The following is a 14,249-nucleotide window of genomic DNA, read 5'->3' on the forward strand; positions in this document are numbered from 1 at the left end:
GTGTCGGCTACACAGGTGAAGTGCTCCTGTGTGGTGGTGGTGCTGTGGACATCAGGCTGGAGACAGAGGAAGAGGAGGAAAGGGGGGAGACTGAGGACGAGGAAGACTGACAGACCGGAATGAGAGTGGAGTTAGGATAGGCGCGTTCACGCTGCGTCAGGAACAGCTACACAGTCCCAAACGCGGCGCGACGCTGCTGCACGGGGGCGCGCGTCTGAGCAGTGCAGGAAACAGGCTGTAAACTCAAACATGAACACAACACAATGCAACACAACACATCAGACCACAACACAAACACAACATAAACAAACACAACACGAGATAACACAACATGGGAGCTGATCCACTTTTAATTATTACTTTAACACTGTAGCCTTTTGCTCATTTTCGTTTATTTCTCAGATGATGATTCGTGGATCCTGTTGAAAACAAAAATCAGACATGTTCAGGGGACTGATATTTATGAGTGTGTTCAATTTGGTGCAGATCCAAATCCAAATCTAGATCCAGTGAATTTAAATGTGGTCTCATACGGGGACTTGGCAGAAGCATGTTCTCTCATGAGAGCCACACAAGTTGTAGGTTGTTCACTTGTGAATTAATTAAAACCTTATCCTGTTATTCCCTTACTCCATGCTACATAGTACAACTTGGATTTGTTGAGAGATTGTTAATAGTTTGTGTAGTTCAACTTTTCTCGGGTCACATAAAGCCAATTATTAAGCTTCTTTAACTTTATTATTTGTCTTTTCTTTTGTTTCAACTTCATGGTTCACTCTTTCTGCTTGGATCAGGCTTCTTCTTTCAGCTCAAACGCTTTCAGCTTTAACCATTTGCACAGGACCAGCTCAGCACCAAACAGCAGAAAGACAAAGTTAGCAACTAGCTGGTGAACTAGTGGTGTAGTTTTTACACCACCGAACGAGAGGGAGAGAGAATATTGGAGTTGAATTCATCTTGTGTACAAAGACATCCCTGCAGACAAAAGCTATAATGTTCCTCCATGTTCACATCTGTTCTCTAAAACAGTCACCACATCAACTTTAGAAAAGTACATATCCATGTTGTGTTAAGTGCTTGTTTGGTCATTGAGTCTCATCCCTCATGTCAGTGTTTTTTCTTGACACGACTGCAGATCACAACCAGCTCTTCTTCCTCTTCTCCTCCCACAGCTGTGGATTATCAGGAGTGAAAGGGAAGTGCTTTCATTTCCCACTTCCCTCAGTCACAAATACTGAGTCACATAATTGCATCCTTTTTGGTGCATATTAAAATTACCTATTATTTATTCCAGCCCATAAATAGTTTCAGTTAGTAATGGGATCCAGCAGGGCAATGAGAGATTTCTCTAAATGATCTCACTGCCTGGCTCCCTTTCTCTCTCCCGTCTCATTGGAGCAGCGACGTCTCATCTAAGAAGTCAGTCCTGTACCACTGGTATTAGACCAGTTTTAAATTGTTCATATCCAACATATCTCTGTCTCGTGGAGCTCCAGCAGTGCTGCTGTTAGATGTGATTTATCTTTAGGTGGGCTCACTGAAAACTCTGATCACAACCTTCCTCCCGCTCTCACTGGGCAAACCTCGAGTGGGAGAAAAGGCGCGGTGACATTCAACTAATCCCAGGTTTGCTGGGGACCCAATTTGGAAATCCCCTGCATTGGGCCAACTGTGAAATGAAAGCTGAAAAGTTTGGTGTAACTTTACAGAGGTTTTGTGAAGAGCTGCAGTGCAAATGCCTTGTCAACAAAAGTATGACATTATTACTTGTAAAGTCCAAAGATTGTTTAGAATCCTAATTTGATTATATCATTTCAACTATAGGATGCATGTGTATATGCATATATATATATATATATATAGTATACCAACATTTTCTTGTGTGTTTTTATCATATGTATTTTTCCACCGATGTGTTACCTCTTTTGCACTTCCTTGTTTTACCCCATGGGAGGGCGGCTGCAAAACACATACTGTCACACATTAAAGAAAATATTTGCTCAAACACACATAACAAAAAACCCAATCTCTCACCTCAAGAAGTAGAAACACACCTCCTGCAGTGTGTTGACTTTTGGGACTGGCTCTTTTACGCCAAAAATAACAAACAGACACAGAGATGAACTTAAACCTGAGCCCTCAACTCTGGATAATGGAGGAACGACACTTCTCAACAGGTCAAACACTTGGTTTAATCATCAAAGACTCAGATTAAATGTATTAGTTTATTAGCTTATGTTTCAAAGACGGGAGCTGTTGAGTTGTTTTATCATGCTGCACTGCCATCGTTCCACTCCTCTCTGAATTAGCACAAAGAGAGAATCTGCACCACGACTGAATCTTTTTAAAAGCACTGATCCACTGAACAGCAGCAGAGAATAAAGACTGAGCGTTGAAAGGAGTGCGGAGGGAGACCTGAGGGAAGCCGTTAATTCTCCATCTCTTATAAATGAGAGGTTTTCTGCTAATGGACTCAAGGTTGTGGAGGTACCGTTTGTTCTCCTCTCTCTCTGTCTTTTTTTTCTTTTGGTCTTCCACAGCTTAAAACAAACACAGACAGAGCCCCATGATTCCTCTCATTTTAACTACAAACAACTGATAAACTCAGCGGTGATGATGACACGTTTCCTCATCTTGATCGACAATCCTCCAAAGATGTGTATTAAAGTTCCAGTCCCATATTTTGTTAAACATCCTTCTCACCCCCTTCCCCTGTTTCTAAATGATGTGTTTGAATTATTTGCTCATCCCAGCAGGGTGCATGTGTGTGTGTGTGTGTGTGTGTGTGTGTGTGTGTGTGTGTGTGTGTGTGTGTGTGTGTGTGATAGAATGGGGTCACATGAGTTTTGGTTTTTGTCTGAGTCGCTAGCTTTGATGTCTAAAAAAACGCAAAATAGCTTTTACTGTGACAGAGAGCGCACAGGTCCCAGAGCTATAGCCAAGGTGTGTGTGTTTGTGTGTGTGCATGTGTGTGTATCTATTTGTGGATAAGAATTGCTGTTTATGGTTGTGAGTGTGCATGTTGTGTGTGAGTTGTTGCGACAGTGCAGTTTAATTTTGAAAAATGATCAAAGTAACAAATAATATGAGGCTTTTTTCTGTACTTTAATACATGTTGTTACAGTTTGTATGAATATCTGCCCACATGATGAAGTTTTCCTCCGTCCTCCTGAAGAAACTCCTCCTCTGTCATTTGTCTTTGTTAGGTGGTGGCTCTGGTTATTATGGGATGTCAAAGAAAGGTCAGATCTCTCCCACTCATTTAGAAGTTTACTGTGGATAAGGTCAGTGTCGTGGAGGTCGAGGGAGAGACACAGCCTGGAAAACACAAAACAGTTCACAGCAAAAAGGAAAACAATCAATGTGTGATGAAAGAAAGAGTTACTCACATTGATATACACATACTTAGACATGGCTAAGTTCATAAATAGAAAAAGGTTTTCATAATTAATGTCTTTTATTCTGCCGCTGTCTCTTTGTGCATCCACTTATTGTCAGTTCGACTTATGAGTGGACATTTTCCTGTTGGCTTCGTTTGTGTTTGAGCCAGGGTGTAAATTTTACATCACACAGAAAAATATTCGCAGGAAGTCTCCTGATTTAATGCAGCACCTCAAAAAGTCGAAACTAAATTAATACTCATGGGAGCTGCTTTGAAATAGGAAACTTTGAAGCTTGTCTTTAAAAAAATAAAACAGGCTTTGAATCTTTTACCTTTCCGTAAGGTGACGCTGAACTCTGCATATATATTCCTCCCCCATTAAATGTATCACATAAGTAAGAGTTTTATTTTACACCTTCATTGCTGATTTTATGTCCTAAATTAACTGCGCCATCTGGCTCTCCTTTGTTTTCTTCCTCTGCACATTTTTTTAATACATTGCAGCACATATGCAGCTTTTAATACATTTACAAGAACAATCAGCATGTATTTTATCATTAATGTCACCGTCTTTAATGTTAACTAATGTCAGACTGACTGGTGCAGAAACCATTTAAACTGTGGTGAGCTCTCCACCCAGTGGACAAAATGTTGACGTGCACAAAATGATTGTATATAAATTATATTTGTATAATAATACTTCAATAACCACAAAGAATGATGTAGCATTATATGATTGCTGTTATATAATATAAAAGACAGACACTTCACAACTTTTTTAGAAAAAGACAATTTAAAACAATCAGGGCAATCAGTAGTCAACAAAAAATATCTAGCTGTTTGCACATATTGAACAATAAACTTTGTTCCTTTTAGACAGAATTAAGTTTGTATTATGGAATCTTGTTGATTTTATAAATAAAGCAAACACCAGTAGAGAAACATTTTAGTGGAACAATTGAGACCTTTGCTGAAATCATGAGTCGTGCTGTGTGTTTGTTTACATAGCAGACGGCACCATCTTAATGTTGAATCTCACAGCCATGACCTGTTCCTGTGGAGACTCGCCAGAGAGAGAGAGAGAGAGAGAGAGAGTGTGTGTGTGTGTGTGTGTGTGTGTGTGTGTGTGTGTGTGTGTGTGTGTGTGTGTGTGTGTGTGTGTGTGTGTGTGGGTTTCGATGGTCAGTCAGGGTCAACCTTGACCGGTCGGCCTGATGCTTGAGTCTATTCATTCTGGTGCTGGTAAATATCGGTGAAAGAAACTCTTGTTCACGTTCACATTCGGCTGAGAGATTCTGAGCTGTGACTCTCAGACAGCTCACTGCTCACCCTGCAGGTAAAGCTCACTCTTTCCTCCAAATTTTGGATCATCTTTTAGTTTTTCCTCTATTTTCTTCATCATGTGTCTATATAGCTTTTGTTGAATTTGAGAACATGAGAAAAAATAATTGCATGCAGATTGTCAGGTAGCAGGTAGACCAGAGACAAGGGTAGTTTTCTTTGTGTGCTAACAGAAACCTAAACTGAACAAATTAAACAGATGAAAAAAGGTTACCACCATGTTCCTGAGGTTGCTGGTGCAGCAATTACTACAATTTGTTCATATCAATCCATACATATTAAGTTTTGTGTAAAGAAAAAATAATATGATCATCTCAACCCTTAGAATTCCCTCATATTTATGGTATATTGTTATGGTAAGTTGATGTGCGCTTAACACTGTGTTTTAGGGATGTTTGGAGCCCCCTTCGTAAAAGAAGAGGAGGCAAAGCCTTTCATCAGACTGAAGAGACAGTCAGGATACTGGGATCCACACCACTCTCAGAACCAGTGGGGTTACACCATTCAAGAACAGGGGACACTTTGCCGTGTTGTGGATACACACCATGAGTGAGGTTGAGCGTTTTGTGTGATAATGATCTTTGTGTGTCAGGCCAACGAGTAGTGGACGGCTCCGTGGCTGAGTGAGTGAGATGATCACCACCTTGTCATTATGAGGTTTTATGTTGCAAGTGAAGGCAGATTTAGTACAACAGTATATTACCATACCAGTGCCCCACTGATAAACCCTGAATTGCAGTGCAGCTTTAATTATGATCCCTGGAACACATCACTTGCTTTTAAATGTATGATATCAATTTCTGTGCATTGGTTAGATACCGTTCCTTTTTTTAATGTCACTAATTTTGAATTTCCTTTTTCCTGTATCTGTCTGTGTTACAGTGAAAACAACAGACTGTATATGGAGATGCTGCGTAATGCTCAGGCTCACCTGTACAGTCAGACAGTTTAACACAGATAGACGCAAGGACAAAGGAACCTGAGGAGCGGATGAATATTGGTTTAGTTTTTCTATACTGTACTGTATCTGAACATTATAGTTACAGTTAGAAAAAAACTGGATAATATAATTTACAGTGAACAGTACAGTGGAACAATGAAGGCTTTCTATCTATCTATCTATCAGTTGTTTTTAGGTGTTTTAACTATTAGAATGATTAAATTAACATTTTATTCAATAAAAGTTTAAATAAAAGCAAATTAAACAGTTCAACTGTGTTTTTTAAAGATGCATGTTGTTTCTTCATAAACACCCTGATTAAATCCTGTGGTCTGAGGAAAGGAGAAGTGGACTTGATTTCCACATAAGAAAATAATAAGTAATTTCATAAAGGTTTATTTCAGGGGTAATATCCTGTTTTATAGACGGGATATTTTTGTCATATCTGTGATTAACCTCTGGGTGGTGCTGCCACCTAGGTGGTGCTGTTGATGTGTGCAAGCTTGGTTATAGTGTGTGACTTGAGTATTCCCCTTTTCCATTGAATGCAATATATATATAACTTTGAGCTTCATTTTACAAAATAGTTTTTTACATAAAACTGTGTATTCAAAACAACTATATTATTGTGATAAAGTACATCATGTCATACAAATACTGAACTTTAAAAGGTTGTGTAATTTAGAGAATTCATGTAAATGCATCAGATTGATGTAACTTCAAATGAATTGTCGATCAGCAGTGACCAAATGTAGTAAGTTCTTTATTTTAATGGGATGAGACAGACATCAGTACATAAGAGATATGGACATTGTTGTTGTTGACACGTTGAGCAACTAAGTTGTTTCCTTTTCTTATAATATATAACTAGTAGTTAGAGTAAGAGGTATTTTGTGCTTCAGGTATGTGATTATCTTAATGTTGTGACAGAATAATCAAAACGTGAATCAGATTGTTGAAGAGATAAATACAAAAATAACACAACTCATGAAAACAAAATCAAAGGAAATGTCCCCTAAAAACATGAAGTAATAATGAGGACATTAGTTTAAGTACATAAATTAAGCAAATTATAAAATCTGTGGTTTAACTTTATACTTTACGCTTAAAGTTTCATACAATTGAAGCTTAAATACTTGGCTAACATGACCAGTAGTTTTAATCTAGGGTACACTAACAGTTGTGTGCTGCTTGAAGCCATTTTGAGTCAAACTTGAAATTGTATGACTTTGGCAATTGACAGGCTCAAATGTAACACTGGTTTTACACAGCTTCACTAAGTTTGTCTCATTTATGTACAAACAAAACATTATGTCATCATGATAAAATCAAATGAAATGTACACATACTGACATAAAGAACACATTACACAGTGGATCTAGAGAAGAAACCTAACAAAAAATGTCAGTGTTCACCTTTAAAAAGCCCCTGCTGGGGCTTCCTCTTGTTCAAGTGTTTAAAAGCTTCTAGAAGGTGGATCAGCGGTTGTCTGTGAAAGCCATGTGTTATTGCCACTAGTGTGAAGGTGGATTCTCACTCGCAATAGGAGGAGGGATTTTCAAGAAATTTTGCAGCGCTGGAGTGAAGATGCCGATGGTACCCAGTATTGCGACGCTGAGGAAAGCCCACAGGAAGATCCTGTCTAACACCTGGGCCACAAACTTCCAGTCTTGTACCACCTGGGAAAAACAGGGGAAAAGAGAGATGTGAAAACAACTCCTTGACACATTAATCCGTTAAATGATAATTACTTCAATATTTGATGATTCATTCTTAACACACCTCGCGGATGAAGTGCTCCTTGCGGATGTGTCTGCTGATGTACCGCACTGAGTAGATGGCCTTCTCCATCATGGTCGCCCAGGCTTCGTCCTCCTTCCCCTCAGTAGTTCCATGGGCGCCGCTCCTCTGCCCGGCTCTCCGAGCTCCAGAGCGAGTCTTCAGCTCAGGGCTCTCAGGGGCCAGCTCTGGGTAGTGGTAGCGGTCGATGTGTCCGCGCATGCAGAGCAGCCTCGGGAGTTTTTGGAGGAAGAGGTTACGAACCCACGGGGACATGGGGTGGTAGGTTGCAGAGGAGCGGTGGTGGACGTTGATGACAAAGACGGTGACGATGATTGAGAGCGTGACGAAGATCATGATGAAGAGCAGGTACTCTCCAATGAGTGGGATCACCTTGGAGGAGGAGGGGATGATCTCCTCTATGACCAGGAGGAACACAGTGAGCGAGACGAGAACAGAGGTAGAAAGTGACAGCTTCTCTCCTTCGTCTGAGGGAAGGTAAAACACCAAGACGGTCAGAAAGGACAAACCCAGACAGGGGAAGATGAGGAAGAGAGTGTAGAACAGCGGTAGCCTCTTCAGAATAAAAGAGTACGTAATGAAGGGGTATGAATACAAGCCATCCTTCCGGTTTCCTCTGGCACCGGTGGCATTGAGGATCTGCCACTCCCCATTGTCAAAGAAGTCTTTTCGATCTACCTGGTAGTCCATCAGAGCCAGATCCACCATGTGGCCATCGTAGGTCCAGGAGCCAAACTTCATGGTGCAGTTCTGGCGGTCAAAAGGGAAAAAGGTGACATCCATTGTGCAGGCCGACTTGTAACTGGCAGGTGGCGTCCAGGTGACCATACCTGTGTTCTTGACAATGGCTTTGGTCATGAGGGAGCCCTCGAAACGCCCATCAGCACTGAAGAAATAAGGAAAGTCTTTTTCATCAGAATCACATTAACAGAAACGTTAATTTATACATAGATTTATTCTTCTTTACAATTACTAATAATTAAAACTCTCAAAGTTAATACGAAAAGAGTAGAACTTCTAATAATTAGTATCATGCTCGAAATAAGTGGATTTTGGTTGAAGTTTGAAAATTTAAAATGAATTGAAAACCACATATAAACAAAATTCACTGGTAATTATTTTGCATGGTTTGTTTTCTCTTATTAAAATAGTCAAAGCTTCCCCAGACATGTAATGTTTGTAAATCATTTGAAAGTGAATTTGAAGAGAACTCTTACTTCTCATAGAGGACGATGTCTGGCAGCCAGATATTTTCAGAGGGAACTCTGATGGTCGTGATTCCTCCATATTTGTCTGGATTCCATCGCAGCTTGTAATCGAACCATTCCTGGATCAGAGAGGGTTGTATCATTAGACCTATATATAAAACTTAAGAATAAGCAATTTAGCTTAAATTTATCACAATGAATACACATATCTTGCCCCCCCATTCACAGCATTAGTATTTGTATCTTATCAGACACCTGCCTTATTATCTTGATTTGCATTAAATAATAATACTAGATGATGTGAATTTTGTTTATTGACTCTGCTAAACAAATATCAGCTTGTGTCTTTTCTTGACCAGTAGGTTCAAATGGTAAGATTTAATGTAAAGATTCAATGTTTCCTCTTGCTTACCTGACACAGCCAAACATTAGTTGTCATGAGCTGGTTCTTCTCATCCTGGATAAGAAATAAACAACAGACCAAAAGTCAAAAAATGGATTAAAAACAAAAAGAAGAATAAGCATGTGAAGGTCAAGGGAACATATAATGGTCAAAATGAAAATAAAGGTTTCTTATTATGGAAATTCAAAGCAATTGGATGTAACAGGCTAGAGTTCCCAAGGGATCAAGACAAATTTAAATAAATGGACCAAATAAATAAAAAGTAAATACAATTAAATTGTATTTTGTGATGCTGTTAAAGATTCAAGGATGTTTGCAAATGTCAGAGTAATAAGCTTTAGATAAATGCTTTTACCTCATGTTCTTTTAATTCAACAACAAAGCTCTTTTGATATCTTAAATTTACATTGATATAGACATTAAACGTGCAGATATTAGTAGCCCTAGATATATCAAATTAAAATTATCCTCTATTTTCAAAGTAATACTTTCATCTCTATTGAAAAAAATGTCTGTTTGTATGAGATGTTTTAAGCACACCCTAATTCTGATGTAGGGATTCCATCAAAGCATCAGATGTTAGTGGAATAGATGAGAAGCTTGGTTACAAGCAAACTAAATCATCCTTTGCGTTCCCTCTGTGAAAGCAGACATAATCTCATTTACCTGCCTCTGCCACTTCCTTAGCAAACAAGAACAAGAGACATAAAACTAGAGGTGGGTGCATTGGACCGGCTGAAGCAATATAAATACAGCAGGAGTTAAATAGAACGGGGCAGGAATAACAGGAAATGAGAGATGGAGAGTGGTTAACAATTAAACATTTGTCGTCACATCACCAAAGTTTAAGATGAAGATTGAGACTTCAGAGAAATAAGAGAAAATAGATATAATTAAATATGTATGTGTTCAATGTATCCAGAGCTGACCCCGGCTGTCAGAGTGAGTTGGATGTTTTGGTGATCACACAAAGCAGAGGTGAACCATAATCTAATAAAAAAGACATGCAGCAGCTCAGATACACTCAGGGGACAGTGAAGCCGAGCTGCTGTAAGTCTGGTTTGCTCTCTGCCCTTGATCTATTCTAAAAAAAATCCAACAGAACATGGACATAAATCTCTACTCTCTGCAAAACATAAAGAGGCTTTGTTTAATTCATCCCAGATTGTCTTCTGCTACCACTTTTGTCAGGTGGAAGAATGGAAGAGTTAATCCTAAACTGGTTGAGATGCATATTTAAGGCAAAGGAGAGTGGTTCCTCTATAGGCTTCCTCCGTTTTCTCCCCTTGAACGCCTAAACCGAGTAAAGCATGCCTCTGAAATATTAAAGAAACACTCCACAGAGAGAGCGACTGTGCGCTTGTAGATATGAAGAGAGTGCTCCGGATCTATTTCAGGACCATGGAAAGCTCCGCACTGTGACACTGCAGCTGTTTGGTTTCAGCACCATGGACAGCGACACGGCTGAACCAAAATAACAACCTTTGTAAGAATTGATGGATGGATTTTAATTTAACTGTCTTCCTTCACTTTAATTAAGACTTCACCTTAAGTCTGTATTTTATAAGGCTTGTTCGAGTGAATTAGCTTTAGCAGTTAAATGATGAGGCTGACAATTTACTACTGATCAATATTCCATTCCAAGCCCATTGAAGTCTAGCAAACATAAGACAGGATTAAAGTGTCAGTTTAATGTGGGTGCTTACTGATGTGTTTCTGACATCAGCTTAAATTCAAAATTGTGAAATATGACTGTTTTATGGAAAAGATATATTGTTTGTAAGATGGATCCACTTCTTATTCCAGTGGTTTTAGGATTCAGTTTAGATTAAATTAAAGGGTACAGGCTTATTTTAAAATGAATACAATGGATGATAAACAAATAAATCCACTTGAAAACATGGGTGCGTAGACATGTTATTGCGTGTGTTTGTGCGTTCATCCTCACCACATCCACTAGCTGGGAGATCTTGAGTCCTAAACGTACTCTGATGGTGTCATTGGCTCGTTGGATTGGCCTGACCCAGCGCTGGTAGCCTTGGAAAAGGTTCCTCAGCAGCTCGTCCTCCATCTCCGCCAAAGACATAAACTCATTTTTAGCTGGAATAAGGAGGAATGTGGATTAATGACCATTCAGTGTTACAGTGCTCCGAGATACACATCTGTCTTCCACAGGTTATACATTACTTCTGCTATGTCAGTGGAAAGAAAACAACTGCAAATAAGTATGGGTAAGTCACTGAAGTTGATCTTTTCAGACCTGGTTGACACTACTGTACAAATCAACTTTTCACAAGGTACTCTTCAAGATTTAATATGGAGTTGGGTTACTCTTGTAGTATTCTTGAGTAAGTAACAGCACCTCTGGGACTATTTCCACCCATCTCTGTGGCCCTGCTCATTAACAACTGTGTGATGTTATAAATTGTGTTTGGCCGCTAATTAAATGTTTGGCCCAGGAGCACAAACAAGTTTGTCAATGGTTAGACTGTTTACAGTTTAATCACCAAGCACACGTCTGAGAAACATGAGAGCGAACTGAGAAGAAAGGAACTTGCATGTTTTACAAAGTAAGAAATTGATCCTGTGCATGAATTCAATTCAGGCTAAAATGTCTTGTTTGTTTAGCACTAACAAAATATATCCCATTAGAAATGATCAGTGCTTTTGTTTTATTCTATAACCAATAGGTATAACAAGTAAGAGTGTGCAAAACAAGTGGAAACAGTGGTGGATATCACAGGTTCTAATGTTCCAAATCTAGCTGATCTCAATCCATGTGGAGATAAACGTCTTTCTCTCTGGAAAATGACAAATGTTTGACATTTACTGGCTCAAATTAAGGGGGATGGGCTGCGATAACAAAACTGTATCAAGAAGAAAAGTCAGTATTCAACCAGCCTGAGGTGATCTGGTGTCTCTGAAGCGACAGAAACTGATTTTTTATATAATATTGACAAGACACAGTTTTGAAATTAAGACATTGAGAATCAAAGTTGTGTGTGGTGGAAGGGGAGGAAGAGTGTCGACCTTTGACCTTAAACCTGCAGCTGGTTCCACATCTGACTTCATCTGACTCATGGGTGAATAATGTAAAGTATCACCAGTCCAATCAAGTGCATGTTAATCCCACAGTGTCACCTCTGTGTGTCACAGTGAACGCACAGAGAGACATCTGACACTTGTTTTCCAGTTTGTCTCATCGACTTCAGCAGAGACAGAGCTGGGCCATGACACTATACTGATGAACTATACTGGAAGATATATAAAATCTTATTTGGTTGAATTGATGTGTGCCGATGACTAAAATAACTCATAACACAGCCTGCATCTGATTATTTCCATTTCATTCTTGTGATCACATTTACACATTTAGAGAAACATCAATAGTTCAATCTTTCTGATTTGAATAGAAATAACAGATATGGGGAAAAACGATTTCTGTAAGACACACTCTAATAGACCAGCAGTGAAGGAGCAGGTGTTGTTTGAGGGCGTCATTAATAGCTGTGTAGAGTTGATTTAAATCTTCATCGGCCACGAGTGTTGCACCACATGGTCTCTCGCCAGTCTTCATCCTGTCGTCGTGTTTCCACAAAAGAAACGCATGTCAACGCAAGTAAAGTCGCATATTTATTGAGTTTTCTTACCGGCGATGCTGGCGAGACACCGCGGACAGGACGTCCACATGAGGAGGAAGGGGAGGAAGAGGAGGAGGACCACCAACTTCATGATGACGCCGTGCTGGTCCGGAGGAGCGCTCCTGGAACTACACGCTGCGCTGCGCACACGGAGATGGACGAAACGCAGGGTTTGCCATCAGTGGTGCTCGGTGGCTCGAAGGCGGAGAGCAAGCTCCCTGCTGCCGGTGAACAGAGGAGGACGGCGGCGCATGTGGCCGGTGTCCGGACACTGTAGCTGTAGAGTGGGTGGTGTCGCGGGGAGCGGCTCTGTGGAGGAGAAGGAGAAGAAGGTGGGGGGAGGGGAGGGAAGGAGGAGGAGGAGGGGCTGAGGCGTAGTGTTTAAAAACTGCTCCGAAAATTGTAAAGCAAGTTTTATTATTGTGATGTTGCTGCCCAGTTATTTGTTTTATCACCTTGTAGTATTCTGCTGCGTTTACTATATATAAAAAAAAAAAAAACACTGGTTTTTGTTCGTCTCAAGAAACATGAAGTCATGACCTTGTATTTGAAAATATGTTTGCTTTGACAGATCTGTGTTACATCAATCGTTATGTGTTGAAATAAATAATAATGACAAACTCTGAACGTTTCATTATTCATTTTAATAATAATAATAATAACTGTATTTTCAGAATCAGGGTCTAATTGGCAGATGTAATCAGATCAATTGTCTATCCCAAATAGACTCATCCACTGGAGGGCGCTGATAGGAACACCAAACCCAGGACATCATATTATTTCGAGACAGCAAAGGTCTTTCTGGTTGAATAGGCAAATATGTAATGGTGCGGGAAATTAATATAATGGAAACTCACAGTAATCCCTCAACCTGAACTCATTATTGTGTCCACGTCTGACACGGTCATATCCATGGTTTCATAGCTTTATTCATTTAATTTGAGACAAAGTATTCCTTTAACTGGAATTGCATTGCTGTTATTGATCCTATGCTCCACCCACTAAAAGCAGCTACATACAGTGAATACTCATTTGATATGCGGTACATATAGCTGTATGTGGATGGTTTATCATTCTTTTTACAAATGAATGTTTAATTCTCCATGACACAAGTCAGTGTCATCAGATAGAGATGAAAACAACAACACATTTCATAGCTGATTATTCAGCTGCAGAGTGTGTGTAATGTGCTGCTGTCTGACAAATGTAAGAAGCAAGACATTGATGGGATCTATGAGAGTTTATTCCAGGTGCAGGTGAATGATATCGTTTTTGGATGTAATGAATGCTCTTAGTTCAGGATGAAAAAAAAAATGGATTGTTCACCGTGCAGCCAATGTTATGTAGACATCTGATATTATTAATCACCAATATGAGTTAATGCATAGTCTAAGGAATCAGAAAACTAGAGTGGTGCTTTACACCGTTTGGGGCGCGCCAACAGAAATGTTCTCCCATTCAACCAAGAAGAGGGACACTGATGCCATGTAGACAAAGACGTCCGTATATATTAATTAAAAAATGTATATATTCC

At 39.6% G+C, this 14,249-nt stretch overlaps 2 protein-coding genes across 2 annotated transcripts; one reads left to right on the plus strand and one right to left on the minus strand.

The window, feature by feature from the left end:
* The first annotated feature begins 5,114 nt into the window (after nt 1-5,114).
* LOC133011401 (uncharacterized protein C3orf85-like) lies at nt 5,115-5,675 on the plus strand. The gene is made up of 2 exons (XM_061079132.1): nt 5,115-5,272; nt 5,606-5,675. Exons 1-2 carry the CDS (start codon nt 5,115-5,117, stop codon nt 5,673-5,675), a joined length of 228 nt encoding a protein of 75 aa, XP_060935115.1.
* A 1,502-nt stretch (nt 5,676-7,177) lies between these two features.
* On the minus strand, nt 7,178-12,806 carry LOC133011836 (neuronal acetylcholine receptor subunit non-alpha-2-like). Its single transcript, XM_061079749.1, has 6 exons — nt 12,725-12,806; nt 11,023-11,174; nt 9,084-9,128; nt 8,681-8,790; nt 7,446-8,349; nt 7,178-7,342 (listed from the first exon to the last, which is right to left on the minus strand). Exons 1-6 carry the CDS (start codon nt 12,804-12,806, stop codon nt 7,178-7,180), a joined length of 1,458 nt encoding a protein of 485 aa, XP_060935732.1.
* Between the last annotated feature and the right edge of the window lie 1,443 nt (nt 12,807-14,249).

Source organism: Limanda limanda, chromosome 10 (genome assembly GCF_963576545.1).
Source record: "Limanda limanda chromosome 10, fLimLim1.1, whole genome shotgun sequence".
Taxonomy (NCBI): Eukaryota; Metazoa; Chordata; class Actinopteri; order Pleuronectiformes; family Pleuronectidae; genus Limanda; species Limanda limanda.

What these genes read in the sequence shown, in the direction of transcription:
- LOC133011401 (XM_061079132.1), top strand. Translation starts at nt 5,115, where the DNA reads ATGTTTGGAGCCCCCTTCGTAAAAGAAGAGGAGGCAAAGCCTTTCATC. An exon ending in GTTGTGGATACACACCATGA is followed by an intron (nt 5,273 to 5,605) that starts GTGAGGTTGAGC and finishes TCTGTGTTACAG; the next exon opens with TGAAAACAACAGACTGTATA.
- LOC133011836 (XM_061079749.1), bottom strand. Translation starts at nt 12,806, where the DNA reads ATGAAGTTGGTGGTCCTCCTCCTCTTCCTCCCCTTCCTCCTCATGTGG. An exon ending in TCTCCCAGCTAGTGGATGTG is followed by an intron (nt 9,129 to 11,022) that starts GTGAGGATGAAC and finishes TTTCTTATCCAG; the next exon opens with GATGAGAAGAACCAGCTCAT. An exon ending in AGGAGCACTTCATCCGCGAG is followed by an intron (nt 7,343 to 7,445) that starts GTGTGTTAAGAA and finishes TGTTTTTCCCAG; the next exon opens with GTGGTACAAGACTGGAAGTT.